A 16,552-nucleotide genomic window follows, 5' to 3' on the forward strand; every position below is an offset into this window, starting at 1 on the left:
AGTCCTTACTTCAATAAAAAAGAGAGAATAAAAAACAGTTATAAGGAACTGAAGGTCCAGGACCTTGATGGGAAAGGATATTCAGGCGAGATTGCCCAGGGTTACTCTGTGAAAGAGCCCCTTTCTCCTCTAGTAGGAGAATTTGAGCATTTCTAGAACATGGGATGGACATACCTTGGACATGCCTCATGCCTTTCTTTGGTCGTTGTCAGGTGATGAGAGAGTGAGAAACCTTGGTGGACTCTGCAGAGAATAGCCAGGCATTGTGTTATTTCATTAGCTTGGCTCCCTGTATGTGGGGACAGAGTTTACAGAGGGATGGGTTGGCTTGGGGAATACTACGTACCCTCCTGGCTAGGCTCCTCACCTCCCCCAGAACTAGCTTCATCTGGAGTGGACCAGAAGGTCCTGCAATGGGCCAGAATAGTAGGAAGCAGAAAGTACAGCCAGCTCGGAACTATCTACAAATGGTGGGGAGCAGTGTTCCAGATATCTAAAATAACAGATGATCTAAATGTCCTTTATTTTTGGTTTTGAAATGCATCACATTTTTTTTTACAGCAGATTTTCCTTCCTACCAACATGTGGCTTATATTATTAAAATAAGTTGGCATTTCCCAAGCCCACAAATGGTGGTGAGAGAACAGTTGACTTAGAATTATTCTGGGTGGGAGAAACTTTTTATGATTAGCACTCTCTGTGTATGTACATATGCATCACATGTGTGCACACATGCACACACATGTCCATGTACACTCTAGATTGTAATTGTGTGGATTTTGATGAGACAGCTTCAATAAATGTTGCCCGTGGAGTAGCAGTGAGTTCCCATTTCCCCTAAGGCCATATTTTTCCAGAGGTATGACTTTCACATAGATCCCTGTAGGAAGTGCTGTCATTTCCTGTGCCGATTTATCCAACCCCTGGCCCACACCTCCAGTTTTTCCTGACTTGGACCCTTTGGCTTTCACCAGTTGCCAGACATCTAATCCCCCTTGGCCCAGCCTTTCTGTTCAGTATAGGATTGGGACCCAGTTGTAAAACAGGAGAGTTGAGGGAGCATGTGAATGAAATAGCGGTATGGTCCAGGGGCCTAGGAGTACAAAGGGGGGTCCAAAGGCCAGGAGTACACTCGGGAGACTGTCCTGTCAGACACTCAGGAGCACAGCTGGCTCCAGAGCTGCTGCAGAATCTGTGACTGTCCTCTTATCTTTGAGAAGATGCCTTGGCTTTCTATGTTAATAAGAAGTCATCATAAATAATCATGTGATCAATAAGACACACCAAAATGAAGGCAATAAACTCTTCCTCCAGATGCAGCAGTTGAGGGTCCAACATAAGGACCTTCCCAAGGATCATCTCCTCTGGAGAAAATATCCCACCCAATTTTCTTGAGCAAGAGAAACACAGGTCAAAATAATTCTCCTCAGTTCTATTCTCTTTATAAGCCAGCTGTAAACCACCCCTATCCTGTTACAGCATGCATAAAATCTATTTGAATGCCCTGAACCCTGGGATTGTTGCAGATGACCCAGACAGTTGGACAGAAGCCTAGGTTCTAAGCAGGATGTGCTTCTTCCTACTGCCTATTATAGACCCATTCCTAGTGAAGATAAATAAATAGCTGCCTCCTCTGTACCATGGGCCAGAAGAGTTATAGAGAGTCATTTTGTGTTCAGTTATCAACATAGTGATTATGTATTTGCTAAGCGCAAGAAGTGACATCATTGAAATCACATGGGACTGCTTCCTTTAGTGGGATAATTTTAGATAAATCCCTGCTAAAAAGTGCTAAGGCTCTGCTCTGCCAGACCAGCTGGAAATCCTTGTGTGCTCTAAACCCACAGTTGTTCCCCCCACCCCCACCCCTGTTGTTTTTCTCTTCTTCCTGCAGGGATGGAGTGGAGGATGTTGACAGCCAGGGGGATGGGAGCAGCCAGCCAGACACCATCTCCATTGCCTCTAGGACCTCCCAGAACACAGTGGACAGTGACAAGGTAGGACAGTGCCCCAACCTTCCTTCCCCCAAGACTTCTTATTGGCTTAACCACTCCTGGAGAATTACCCATAGAGGAATTTCTCCCATGGTGGAGCCTGACCTCAATAGCCAGTGGTCTTTGTGATGGCCAAAGAGGAAAGAGCTGGAGGGCTGAAGGAGATATGTTACAGCGTGGAGATCTTGTCTGAGGGGACAGAAGATTGAGGGGGCCAGCCAGACCTCTCATGTCATGAAAGTTTATTAGTACTGGTGAGAGTGAAGAGCGAGTCTGGGTTTCCTCTCCTGAAATGCCCCAGTGGCACTTGTGTTTTCTGGGAGGCTGGAACTCAGGAAGCTGAGGCTGAGATAGTTTCCAGAGACCTTAGTGGCTGTGACTGGCTCATCCCTAAGTTAGACCAAGACCAGTGACTTTGGAAATGGCCACAGAGATGTCAGCTGGAAAGGGCCTCCTGTCCGAAGGTGCTCTGGTGAAAATGATGCCCTTCTCTGGCCAGAGTACTAGGGCTCAGTTCCTGAGGGGCAGAGGACCAGGAAGTGATGTTTGAAGCAATGTGGAGGATGTAGTTGTCTCAGGAGAAAACCTGATCACTTGCTGTCTTACGTTTTGGAGCATGTAAGTAAAAGGAACTCTGATGAGGAGCCAAAGAAAGGAGAATGTAGCAGAGACTCGGAGTGTTTGCTCAAGCCTCGGAAGGAGTTCAGCAGTCTGAATGTGCATCAGGAGCAGGGGAAGGTTCTGTCTCTGACCCTTCTCTCATCTGTTTACCTCAAGGTCAAAAGAGTATGAGATGATCCTTTTCTGAGTACTAGGGATTTTATTAATAAAGGTAGGGGTTTTCAAAGGCCAATTGACCCAAGTTTCTAGACTGAGTATTTTGGCCTTAGTCTTCCAGCCTCAGGCAACATGCTATGTCCTGACTTCATTTTAGTTTTCTAAGTTAGGGGCCTTTTTTTTTTTTTTTTTTTTAAGATAATCTGCATTCATTAGGATTTTTCCAAAAATTTTTTTCTTCCTGGAAACTTCCTAAGATCATGGTGCAAAATCATGCTCTAGACTAGTGTTCAAGGACATTCAGGGTAATCAACTCTATTTGACATCCTGCTTTCATTTTTGACTATCAGAGTAGATGGAAAATTGAATTTTTCTACTTGTTAAATATACAAAGAAAACTATTTCTGTATTTCCCTTTCTCTTCTGATTGTTTGTTTAGAAATATTACCTAGAGTATCCTATGAATGAAAGTATTTCTTTTTAAGTAGTCAGTGGGTGGTAAGTGAAGTTCATGCTTCCCATGTTAGTTCCGTGGTCATGGTCCAGGGGATGCCTCCCTTCAGGCTGCTACTTTGTCTTCCCTGTGGACCTTAGACACCTCGGCCAGAGACAGTTGTCTTAGGAAGGCTCAACTCCAGCCTTCCCTTGTCTTCTAGCAGAATGATTGCAGTTAGAGTAGACCACTTCTGACAGCAGCCATTTCTTTATTAATGAGGGACCCTGGTACTTACACATTATTCACAAGTGAGGAAACTGATGCCAGAAAATCTGAGTGACTCACCTAAGAAAACCCTAGCAGTGAGTAGAAAAGCAGAAACCAGAACCCAGGTCTCACTGATTCACTGTCATGTTTTCCCCTCACTCTAAAAGTCAAAGCTTTGAGCTCCCAGTACTAAGATGAACTCAGCTAGTGGGACCTTCTGCACATTCTACAAAAATTCACGTCACATACTCGTGAAAAAGCACCCACCACGTGCCAAGCTCTGTGCTGGATACTGTAGAGACATGTGGGCTCTTTGTTGAGTGTGAATCCTTATTTGTGTAATTTTCGTTTCATGTATGTCTCTATAGCCAGGCTCTTAAGCCCTGATGAGGGCAGGGGTTATGTCTGTCTGTTTCACGGCTGTCCCCTCAGCACGTAGCACACAGGGATGCTCAGGAAGTACTTGGGGAATGAACAGAGCAGGCAGGGCACTCTAGCACAAAGAAGAATCTAAGACAGGTGGTCTGAAAGCAGCCAAACATACAAATAGTGTATTTATAAATATGCTAAAGAAACCTAGAAGTTTCCTTACTTCAAGCAAAAAGCTTTGGTCAGCTGGAGGACTTGTCAACTCCCGGTTACCTTCTCAGCCTTTGGAAAATATGAGCAGTAGGTTGGAAGATGGAGAGAGAGTCTGTGTTCCGACACAAAACCTGGAAAATCACTTAGAAAGAGTCAAATAAAGGGAGGGCCTGTCTGCGACCATGCACTGTGATTAGAATGTTCTTACTCTTCTAACACTAAGCAGTGAGCTTGGGACAGCCATGTGTACCCTTGACCTGCACTGCCCTTCATCAGAGAAACTATTTATTGGTATCTTTGAATTCATAGATGTTATCAACAGTGTTAAATTTCCCCCCTAACTATACCACAAGACCTAGAAACTAGTCTTCATTGGTTTCCAAGGAGTCAGCTGAATAGACTCTGAAGAAGAGAAAGAGAAAATGGATTAATTCAGGTAGGCTGAGTCATATTCAACAGGAGGGCAGGCAAGGTGACTGTGGGGAAGGGATGAGGCAGAGATACCTCACAGAAATCAGGGTTATTTTAACGGTGAGTTTCTAGAAAAGCCCCAGTCTTTTCCTTCTAATCCAGAGGAATGAGAATAGTAGAACTGTGGGCTGGATAGATGGTAAACATAACCATCAAAGGGCCAGGACAGATGGCCTTCAAGAACTGTGGGACCCTAAGACACCTCTGCAATCACTTTATGTGTCCTTTGTATGTTGGGTAGGGTGGAAGGAGTTTGGACGCACTTGGGTTCAAATTCCAGCTCTGACACTTGCCCTTTGTGTCACGTTGCATGAGTTATTGCACCTTAATCTCCCAATCTATAAAACAAAGATAATACCCATCTCACTGAGTCTTTGGGAAGGTTAAGTAAAATATATTTAGTTGTTACCTATTAGATACTCAGTAAAGGTTAACTTTTTATCTTTATTAGAAAGGAAATAGAAATCTAGATACTGTGAATAAGAGTACTTGATTATTTAGGAGATTAAAGATCTTTGGAAGTTCTTGAATAGAGTTCTGCCCTCCAGGTCCATGGTTCATTAAATATCAAAAAGTTTTTTCAATGTTAGAACTAAAGGGACATAGCTTCAGTTTGCTTGTCTATAAATAGAACAACTTTACTCCACTTTCCATTGCTAGGCCTTAGAATCTAAAATAAACCAAGAGCCAATGCTATCTAATGGATTATCTAATGGGTTATGATCCATTATTCTCAGGTATTTCATTTTAATCCTCAAATTGTATCACCTTTGGCCAGTGGTAACCCCTAAAGTTTTAGATATTTGAAGACAGTTGACTTGTCTTTCTATTAATCTTCTTTTTTAGAAGTTCTCAGTTTCTCCAGCTATTGTTTGTATTAATATATTTTCAGACCTTTCCATATCCTGGTTGCCTTCCTTGGATTTACTCTAGTATATAATGATCTATATAAAATGGGGCCTCCAGAGTGACATATAGTACATTAGATGTGAACTAACCGATGCAAATTCAGCTTCTTGTTCTAGAGCAACTATGCCTGCCCTCCTCCCTAAGATGTTTTACCCTGTATAGTAGGATATACAATGCTGACTCATGAAATCTCCTTGCCTGTTTTTGTGGCCTGCTCTTAGTTGGGCAGGTGACTTAGTAACCTGAGTGTTGGACTATTTAATATCTATTAGATGTTCTCTTGTTTAATTCCATCCATATTCCAGCATGTTTTGAATATAGAATTATTCTGTCCAGTGTATCAGATGCATTCCCCAGCATTATTGGATAAACATACTTTTTGTGACTTCATCCAAATTCTGGCTATAAAGACAAGACTGAAAACAGAAGACCAACAAAAGACCAACACCTGGCCCTTCCTCACTTCCCACTCAGGTTTTGAAACTTGGGTCTATCCTTGTCTGACTCTTCTTTTTAGGAAAGGGAATCCCTCCATTTTCCTCTATAACAGAGAAGCTAGAATTGCTTGTGGTATGTCCTCCCTTGATGAGGAATCACTCTAGTATTCTTAATTCTGCATTAAATTCTGACAAAGCTAACATGGATGCCTCAGTAAATGATATGAATACTTTTCCCCAAAGTTGTTTTTGTTCAGCTCTCAAATGGGTCTGCATAATTAGGTTCTACTTTATCCTTGTCCCATGTAAAAGTGTCATTTCCCTGAAGACAAATGGATGTGCTTACTTTGTCCATAGAGCTCTGGGTCTGAGTCCCTTCCTATTCTGTCCAGAATATGCCCATGTTACTCTGGACATGACTATAAGACCCTTTTGCTTATATAAGTATTAGGTGATAGAGGTTTGCAACCATATTTCAGAGAAATCCAGAATCATAGAATTCTAGTCAAGCAAGGCTGAGCAATAAGGTAGTAGCAAAGAAGTGTCTTATCATTGAACAAGATGGGTATCTGCCAAATAATTACCAACTAATGGTACAGAAGTAGCCAGCTGGGCAGTGACAGTCTCTATGCATATATATGTTGTTTAGACTAAGCATGCCAGAGATACTCATTAAGTGCTTATTGAATTGAACATTACAAACCCCTCCTAGGAAGGGTGCTCTCCATCCAAAATTCGCTGTGAATTTCTAGACATGTTCAGGCTGGCTGGAGACAGGAAATTGAGCTGCAAGTGCTATTCTCTGCAAAAATTATAACAGAAAAACACTGCTGAGACATCCCAGGGCTGACTGGGATGAGGGATTGAATGAGAGATTTCAAAAACAAGCAAATGTGATCTAAGTTACAAGGTGGGCTGATAATGACATTATGTGCCAAAGGGGGACAGGGAAATGCCTAGAAAAGCCTGGAGATTTCAGAATACAACTCAGTGTTTAAACTCTCCACTGTCAAATCAGTGTAATGAGTTATGACCAAAACTTTGTTCTACCATTTGGGAGGAAATGTTCTGTTTAGAGATGGTAAGGGCCTGACTAAGGGGACAAAGGATTCCTACATGGTCACTCACTGCAGTAACACAATACCACTAACAAGGAGCAGGGCAGCCTGGCTGCAGAAGCCTTCTGGGAAAGAACTTCTTTACTAAAGAGCCTCACCTGGTTTATCAGAACCTGGTGATCCTGACACACGTACTCTGGGAGCACAGAACAAGCCACTAGGTGCAAGGGCTGTAGTCAGAGAGGCTCTAGCCCCCACACTGGTACGTTGGTGAGGGCCCAACCCTTGCACTGGCCTGTTCCGTCTCTCTTCACTCATGCTCTGTTATGCTCTGCTGTGCTCTCTATTCACGCTCTGCTACACAGCAGGTGTGAATCTCCATGCTGAGCGGGCAGCAATGAATGAAACAAGCCCTCCTTCGGCTTGCTTTCCTATATAGGGAGGAAAGGTAAATAACCAGAAGGAGAAACGATGGCATTCTAGTCTTCTGCTACTAACAAGAGATAAAAAAAGGCTCCTAGGTTTTTCTTGTAAGAAAAAGTGGGCTAATGCTGTAATTGGAAGAACTTGCCTTAAATGTAAGAAGTTAGTTTCCTTGTAGGGATTATTGTTGATAGCGGGAGAGAAAAATAGAATCCCCATTTAAGTGGCCTCATAGGGAAACTTCCATGGTGGTCCAGTGGCTGAGATTCTGTGCTTTTAAAATGGAGGGGGCCAAGGTTCGATCCCTGGCTGCAGAAGAAGCTCCCACATGCCACAACTAAAGAAAGATCCCAGACAAATAAAATAAACTAATATCTTAAAAAATAAATAAATGGGCTTCTAAGTAGAAAAATTCTCCAGAGAATAAGACTGGATATAGGGCTTCTTGGGAGGAAGGAAAGCATACTGGTTCCAGTTCCCTAAAAGCAAAGTCTGAGACCGGGATTCCTGTGCATGGAATTTATTGGTGCCCCTTCAGGGTAAGGGGCAGAAAACAGGGCCCAGTGTAGAAGGAGCTAAGGCAAATGTGCACGTGACTTCAGCTGGAGTCCAGCTCAACCTGATCCATCCTGGAGCTGGAATGTGAATTGCACCCAGAATCTGCCCTACCTTGAGGCAAAGGGCTGGCCTTTTGTGGCAGCTGTGAGCTGTTAGCAGCCATCATGCAAAGAGCTGGGGCAGGAAAGAGGGTCTGAGTGGGCTGCAAAGGCATCTGCTGCTCAGAGGACGAGGATGGCTTGGGGGATCAGGCATGCATTCAGTCCCTGATTGCTTACAGTGGCAGGACCTTGAATGGGTCACTTAATCATTCCATGCCTACGTCTCCAAGTCTGTACAGTGAAGGCAGTGATTTCAGCTTCCTGGGATTTTGAAGGACTAGTCAAGATCCTGTACAAAAGAGGATGTGAAGCAGAGGAGACTGTCCAGGTGACTGGAATTTTAAAGGCCTACAGATCACTGGCTTTTGCCACTAAGGATAAAAACCAAATATCTGGAAATGTGGAGACTCAACAGTGTCAAGACTAATAAAAATCCTATCAGTTCACACACTGTAATATTTTTCACTTAGCAAATTCTTAAAGAAAAAAATCAAGATGATGCAATACACCAGCAGGATATAATTAGTTATAAAGGGAATAATGTGTTATGAGCCATATCCCTAGATTTTTTGTGTGTGTATAATATACAGAATTTCATGATATATTTGGGTGAATGACCTCTATTTTGTTGCTACTCTTTTAGTTTTATTAGGTTAAATAAAATTATAAAAGAAAGACATACTTTTAAAAACTCCTTTATCTGTGTTAATATAGAAGATGTAAATAACCCAAAGCAATAGCTAATAGAGATATTATAAAATACATTACAACATATGATTTGGTATTTGAGAGAACACAGAGAGGCCACTGGTACATTTTCTAGTTGGAGAAAGACCATTGTTTCATATGTTTTTTTGGTTGGTTTGTTGGTTTTGTTTGAATTTTCTTTCAGGTATAGCTAAATAAGACAGTGTAATACAGGTCTAACTAAAAATGTATTCAAAAGAATTTAATGGACAACTCAATGCATACATAAGGGAGTACTTGATCTTAAAAAATAAATGTGTGAAATAATAAAAATACAAAAATAAAGTTATTGATCTTCATTAAGAAACAAACAAAAACAATCAAGATGGTTCACCCAAGTTTGAGTCTCCAGAATGAGATTGTGACAGCGTGTGACATTTAGCTGCAGGGCCTGAGCAGGTGACCCACCTCCTGGAGATAGGTCTAGCCTGTTAAATGCACAGTGCTAAAAGCTAGAAAGAAAAAATGTAATGGGTCTCCAGGAGAGTCCTCACCACTTCTGTTACTCTGCCCTTTATCTCAGGGCCCTAAACTATTTCTTTAGAGGGAGAGGTTTGTGTTGCCTCCTATCTAGTAACAGCATTTTCTAACTCTTAAATAAATACCTTTAAAAGATACACAGTTGTACTCCTCCTTGAGGTGGATACATCTGAAACCTAAACTTAGACTTCATAAATGTTACTGATCATCTAGAAAGCAAGTAATCTTCGTAACCCACCATGACTGAGTAGTAGTTTGCAGTATACAGGCAGATCACAGAGCACCGCGCCTACAAATTTCTTGGTTTCCAGTGGTGGTATTGTGCAAATATTTGATCCAGAAATAAGGAAATTGCAAAAGGTGATTTGTCAGTAGATTAGATCTCTGTGTGATAGCTATAGGGCTGGCCAGAGGCCAGATATGACTCCAGGTGAGTCTGGAGTTTGAAAACAGACACTCGGGGAAGAATGGAGCCCAAGATATCTTCTTGCCCTCTGTTTCCATCCTGTTTAAAGGGAACAAGGTGATCTGCACAGAATCACAAAGCCAGTTCATGGCAGACCTCAGATTCTAGCCCAAGTCACTCTCCTGCCTGTTAAATGGAATCAAAAGCATAGTACTTTTGTAGTAACTGATAGTTCAGCTTCTAAAACTTTGTAGCAAAAAGAAACACTATTGTTACTGGCTTCTTTTCCAGCTGTCTCTGTACCTCCCTGCCCAGTCCCAGCAAATCTACAGCAGCCCAAAGTAAATTACAAAGTGGTTCTTTAAGTTGTCTCCAGACTGCAAAGGGGAAAGATAACTTATCAAGTGTTAATGCCTACCACAGACTGTTTGATACTAAATACTTGTGATTCATTGCCTTGGTTGGAGTGCAATTTTGCCCCAGAGTCTTCAAGCCACTGTAGGCAAATTCCCTTTCGGATTCTGAGAGCTTGGGCAGTAAGCACTGTGGTGAGGCTGATCCCTGCCTCCAAGCAGTGTGGGGGCATGAATCTTCAGAACAAGTTCAACCCTGCTGCCACCCAGCACAAACTTAAATTCTATTTGTAAAAAGTTTGGTGGAAGCAGAAAGCAAATTTGAGATCAAGCCAAGATGTTAAAGTGGATTACCTGGCAACAGTCCAAGGCAAACAAGCCTCAAGTGAGTACACTGCCGGTCGGACACACTGGGGAGAAGGGATACAAGACTGGGAGATGGCACAGGTCGAGGGCAGGGCCAGCTTGGAGATTGGAGGCAGAGAGAGAAGTGGCAGCTCTCAGGGTGAGGGTTTTACTGGATTGCTCTGCACAGACCTCTTGGCATATCATTCGCCCTTTTTCCTTTTGAGTTAAAAAGTTCTTTTAGTGCAGAACAAGATGACTGAATCTACCTTCTTAAAGCTGCTGGGAAGAGGGAAACAGGCTTTGGGAAATATTGTTCTTAAAATGTTGTGCTCCTGGGTGACTAGGGGATGGTGACACTAGGAGTTCTGGTATCTGGAGGCAAGCTCTCCTGGTAGGAGTGAAAGTGAACTCTTAGAAATTTCAAGCAGAAGTCTTGAAATGAAATGAACATCTAGAGTCAAAGCAGTGAGATTAGAGTGGATGGGGTGGGTGAACGAGGCTTTGAGGTGGTGGTTGTGCTCTAGCTGAACTTCCTTTCCCCATTTGTGCTGTGCTGTCAAACATGATGTGTTTTCTCCCATAACGTGGGAGTCTTCGTATAGATAAGTGGACAAATATTACCCTTTTTTGTGATCTTGACTGTAGATTGAAAATACTTGTGTGGGTTTTACCTGCCTGGAAGCTTAGCTTCACTGCCTTACTGCTAATGGCTACTGCCCACCTATCTGTCATGACTAGTGGGATATAGTGGACACAGGATGGGCATAGGAAGATCTTTGCTTTTGTGGCATTGGGGTGAGACGATATGATCCTGTTGCCAGAAAGCAGAGCCTTGTCTAGAGAAACAAGATGGCCTGTCCTTTGTGGTGGCTTGCCACTAGGAAAAAACCCCAAGGATGGGACTTTGGCCCAGGGCAACAAATGCCTGCTGAGAGGAGCAGCCTACTTCTGCCCTGATAGCTCTTCCTATTGAGACAAGTGCTGGAAGATGCATATCTGTGAAGACTAGACCCATTCCATGTGTCCACTCCCTAGTTTCAACCAGACCCTTCCTTCTACTAATCAGTCTTTCTGATCTTCTGTTGCCATATTCTACTCAGATCTGGCCCTGGTTGTATTAGAGTAGGGCCAGAAGTGATACTCAACTTTTCAGCCTCCCCATATTAGAGTTGAGTTTTCTAAGTTCAAAATGTTCATCTCCAATCACCATTATTATTATTATCATTATTAATGCTCTAATTGGTTCTACTTGAAGCTACTAATTGCAGCGACATATAGACATTGATTAGAAGTTCAGAAGAGCAATTCTAAGTCTGCATGGGCCCTGCTGATGCTGGTTATGGGGTGTTTACTGAATGCACCCATATGCATTGCTCTTTGTGTCATATGCAAGGGGTTATACTCCACTCTGAAGTTTATGAAGAAGCAAAAAATAGAAAAAAAAAAAAAAGAGGCTCTGTGTTTTTCTGTCCCTTTTCTGTCTCCTGCTAGCTGGTTTCCTTTCAGTTGCAGGAATGGGATTTAGAAAGTTTCATTCAAGACTCTTTGCTGTTAGTCACTTCCACATAGACGATAGTCTGACTTGGTGAGCACTAGAGGATGTTAAAAATTCATTACCTTTTCTTTTCCTCATTATCTTGATGCGTGTTATCTTTTAATCTCATTTATTAACTAATCAAGCATTTATTGAGCTCCTACTGTTTGGTAGGTGCTATTCTAGACAAAGAAGTTATGGCAGTGAACAAAACAGACAAAGCATCTAGGTGGCCTGCTTAAACCTTTCTCTTTTGTGTTGATGTGAACCTAAATATAGTCAAATTGGAGATATTTGGAATGCACTGCAACTTACATCTATTTTTTGTGTGTGTATCTGTGACTGACATTATTGCAGCTTTTATTTTAAAAGAATTCAGCAAATCTTTTAAAAAGATAACTTGGGAGTTCTTGAAGGTAGTCCCTCAGTTTTTAGCTTCTTGATTCATAATGATTCCAAACCAGAATGTTAGAATTTCCACCACTATCACCTTTGAGCTGTAGTTGCAGTCAGTAGAGTTTCAGTTAGGGAAGGTTGCCTTCATGGCAGGTAGACATTCCAGACAAAGAGAAAAGATCAGGAAGTAGTCACATAGCCCCCAAATATTACTTCTGTCTCATAAAACAAGAATATCAAAGGAAAATTGTTATTTAAAAAAAGGGAAAACTGCTATAATAACAGATGAGGAGGAGGAGGAGGAGGAAGGATATGAGGGGATGAGAAGTGGAGAAGAGTTTATTCAAGGAATTTATTTCAAATTGTAGAATCTGAAATCTGTAATACAGAGTCTAACTCATCTCCCCATCCCACTTCACCCTGCAACCCCCCAAAACAAGAACAGTCACAGTTTCTATGCCTCTTTACACAGAAGATATTAAGCACCTTTATTGAATCCATGAAAATGTATTGAAAACTGTGCAAAGAAAAATATTTTAGGCATATGTTCTCTAACATTAGATTTAAAACAGTACTTCTAACGGGGGCATATAAAGTCCAAACCACTGGATTGGTTATGCATTTAGGAGGCAAATACGTAGCCTGGCGTGCTGCAGTCCATGGGGTCTCAAAAGAGTCAGACACAACTGAGCAACTGAACTGAACTGACTGAAGTAGGCACTACCATTAACTCCTGATCAAGCCAGGAAAATCTGCTAACAGAGAAGAATGAATTTAGCTAGAGACAAAAATGGAAAATTATTTCAAATATTTAGGTATACTGAATTTTACTCAACAGAATTTTATTGAGTGTTCACTGATGCCCATTTACCATGGAGATTCAGGATATATAAGAACAACCTCTGTCCTTGTCCCAGAGTTTTCTGAGTTCACACCCACAAGTGTCTTATATATGATGCCAGATATAGTGGCTATATACCTGTTATTTGTATTTATGGAAGGACACAGTTGTACTTAGCACTTCTTTGGTTCCAGTTTTTGTACTTAGCATCAGAGAAACTAGTACAATGAATGTTAGCTGAGATATATACTTACCACAAATATGCTACATTTTTGATTTTTTATTTTTTTCTTTTTCTTTTTTTTTGCTATATTTTTGTAAACAGAAGTAGAGGCACTTTGAGCAACAGCCTAGGAACCAGGGAGGCTTTTACAGCAGAAGTGAAATTTGAACTTGACCTTGAAATTTATCTTCCTTCTATTTCTCCTCTTTTGTATCAGTTTTAACTCTAGAATAATTATTCTAATCATGGACAGATTGTAAAAGAGCAATACAACTGATACATCTGTATCAGAAGAAGTATTTTGTTTTGATGTTGAATCAGGCTTTTTTAAAATGACCTGTTCTGATGGGAACTATCAAAAAGTTCCCTCAGAATTTTTTCCAAAACTTTCTTATACTTCCTCATTATAATCTAATTAAATCTGTTTTTCCTTAAGCACATGTACTCAAAATTTTTTAAAGGAACTTTTGAAGCAGTAATACACATGATTTAAAATTTAGGTGTTTTTCTTGGGATATTATTTTAAAATATAAAAGCTCACATTTATTCCTTTTAAAAAATGTCTAAACAAGTAAACAAACAAGTACTGTTTTATACTTTTTTCCTTGTAACAAATCTGGGTAATTTCATAGCAGGACATGTAGAGCTGGCTCATTCTTTTTGATGGCTACACAGTATTCCATTACTTAAGAGGACCATAATTTATTTAACTAGTCTTCTATCGGTGGGTGCCTGGGATGTTCCAATCTTTTACCACTACAAACAGGGCTGTAATCCTTACACAAACATAGTTTTTCACGCTTGTGAGTTATGAGTTTATTAGTAGTGTAACTTCTTAGAAGTAGAATATGTGTTTAAAATTTTTGATAGATGTTGTTAGATCACCTATAGAAGTTGGACCAATCTATACTCTCCCCAGCTGAGTATGTATGTCAGTTTCTCCAGTCTTGCAACCTTATGTATCTTCAATGTTTTTTATCTTTTCCAATCTGGTATTAGATACTTTAAAATAATCCTTATTCAATATTTCTCTCATATATATTTTGTTTAACTGATAATATTGCAACTGTCTTATTTTCTGTTATTTTTATTCAAATGTGCAGTATTGGACTTACACTATTACCAAATGAGACTTACAGACTTGTCTGATTAGCGGTTACTTATACTCTTATTTCTATGGATAAAATGCATTCCTAATCAGATACATCTGGTTTATATTAAACTTTTTCCTAAAGTTATTAATGTAAAATAGGTATACTAAAAATGCATAAAAATTACTAAACATTTGAATAGGTAATTATAAAGTGAACATACGTGTAATAACCATGCAGTCCATAAGATCAGGACATGGCCAGATTTCCAAAAGCTCCATGTGTGCCCCTCTCTGGTCACAACCCTGTCCTTTTCCCTAGAGGTAACCATTCTTCTGACATTCATAATAATAATGTCCTTATTTTCTTTATTATTGTACCTTCTATGTATGTATACCTAAAGAATATTATTTCAATGTGTCTTGTAAAGTTTTATATGGCTAGAATCATTCTCTGTGTGTGTGTCCTCTCTTGCTCAACACTTATTTTTATGGAATTCATCCATGCTGACATGTGTAGTTGTTCATTCATTTTCATTGTTGTATAGTATTCTGTTGTATGAATATACCACAACTTATTTATCCATTTTACACATGGGATGTTTGGGACTATTATGAACAATGCTGCTATGAATACTCTTGTATGTGTATCCTTGTAGAAGACATGTACTTGAGATTCTCTAGGGTATAAAGCTAGGAATGAAATTGCTAGGTGAAAAAAGAGAAAGAAATTGCTAGGTGATAGTGTGTATGTGTATCTTCCACTTTACTATTAACAGATGATGTAATCTATTTTTCAAACTGCTGATACCAGGTTTCTACTCCTACCTATAAGTATATGTGAGATTTTCTGTTGCTCCACATCATCATGTATACTTGATAAAACCAGATCTGATGGGTATGAAGTAATATTTGCTTATGGTTTTAATCTGAAGTCCCCTAAGTATTAATGAAGTTGAAGATATTTCCATATCTTAGTGGGCCTTTAGATTTTCTCCTCTGCAATGCCCCTGTTCGTCACAGGGGCATGATGCCTGGTTTTTTAGTGAGTTTTTTAGTGGGTTGCCTGTTTGTTTTTTTCTTATGCAGTTTTGGGAATTCTTTATATATTCTAGATATTAATCCTTTGTTGATTATATATGTTGTAAATATCTGCTTTCACTCTGTGGATAGTCTTCACTCTATAGCATCTTGCAAAGCATCTAAATCTAATTTGAAATTTTGAAGGCAACACATTTGTAAGTTAAAGGCTCATATGATAGGATATAATGAGACATTTCTTACATTTAGTCCTTTAAAATAGAGTTCATCATTTTATTCTCCATAGAATAGTAGAGAATACCAATACGGAAACTTTATACATAATGTGGGCTTTTGTCAATCTCTAAGTTTACCTGTTTTACTAAAAGAATAAGAACAAAAACTTTGACATTTTAAAATATATCTGTTGCACTTTATATATTATATAACAGGCAATACAGTTAAAGCAATGAAATGTATTAGGAAAAAAGATGATAAGCCCATTGGATTTGGAACTCGGTTAGTTGTTTGACAAACAGATCTAAGACCCAGGTAGAAAATCTTTACATAGCAAAACTAAGCATCTAAGCTCACAGGAGAGCCTCTCAAATCCTAATTTTATATGTAATTCTTACCATCATTTTCATATAATTACTTAGCCCATAAGAGAAAGTTACTTCTATGTAGACACTAGTAGCCACAAAAGCTGAGCTACTGATAGCAAAACAGGAAGCAGAAAAGCTATGAAAGCAAAAGCTGACAAAGGAAGCAAAACTCCAGCAGTTGGGTCCTATTTACTGAAGGTATGTAACCTGGCATGTCTTAGGACATCCTTCATATTTTGTCCTATGCCATAACTATTACTCATGTTGGAATTGTCAACAGAAAGGGAAACCATGTTCAGTTTATTTTTCTTTTTAAGAAGTCAGAGATGTAAAGCTATTCATAAAAAGATTTAAACAGGGAGAAAAAGTTGGTGTTGCTGTTTACCTTTTGTCATCCAGAACACTTGGTTATCCTGAAGGCACATTTCCCAAGGGGTCTGGAGAGCTGAAGTGCTGTTGACTATGATTTACATTAGTGGAGAGATTTGTAAAGGTG

The 16,552-nt window shown here is 40.0% G+C and overlaps 1 protein-coding gene across 21 annotated transcripts in view; it reads left to right on the forward strand.

Annotated features, from left to right (window-relative positions):
* KALRN (kalirin RhoGEF kinase) overlaps positions 1 to 16,552 on the forward strand; it is a 668,360-nt gene that overhangs the window by 463,424 nt on the left and 188,384 nt on the right. For all 21 annotated transcript variants that reach the window (XM_070466100.1, XM_070466108.1, XM_070466101.1 and 18 more), the window contains exon 33: positions 1,895 to 1,997. In XM_070466100.1, coding sequence (XP_070322201.1) covers positions 1,895 to 1,997 — 103 coding nt within the window. The remainder of the gene's footprint in view (positions 1 to 1,894; positions 1,998 to 16,552) is intronic.

The sequence above is a fragment of the Odocoileus virginianus genome, chromosome 4 (genome assembly GCF_023699985.2).
Source record: "Odocoileus virginianus isolate 20LAN1187 ecotype Illinois chromosome 4, Ovbor_1.2, whole genome shotgun sequence".
Taxonomy (NCBI): Eukaryota; Metazoa; Chordata; class Mammalia; order Artiodactyla; family Cervidae; genus Odocoileus; species Odocoileus virginianus.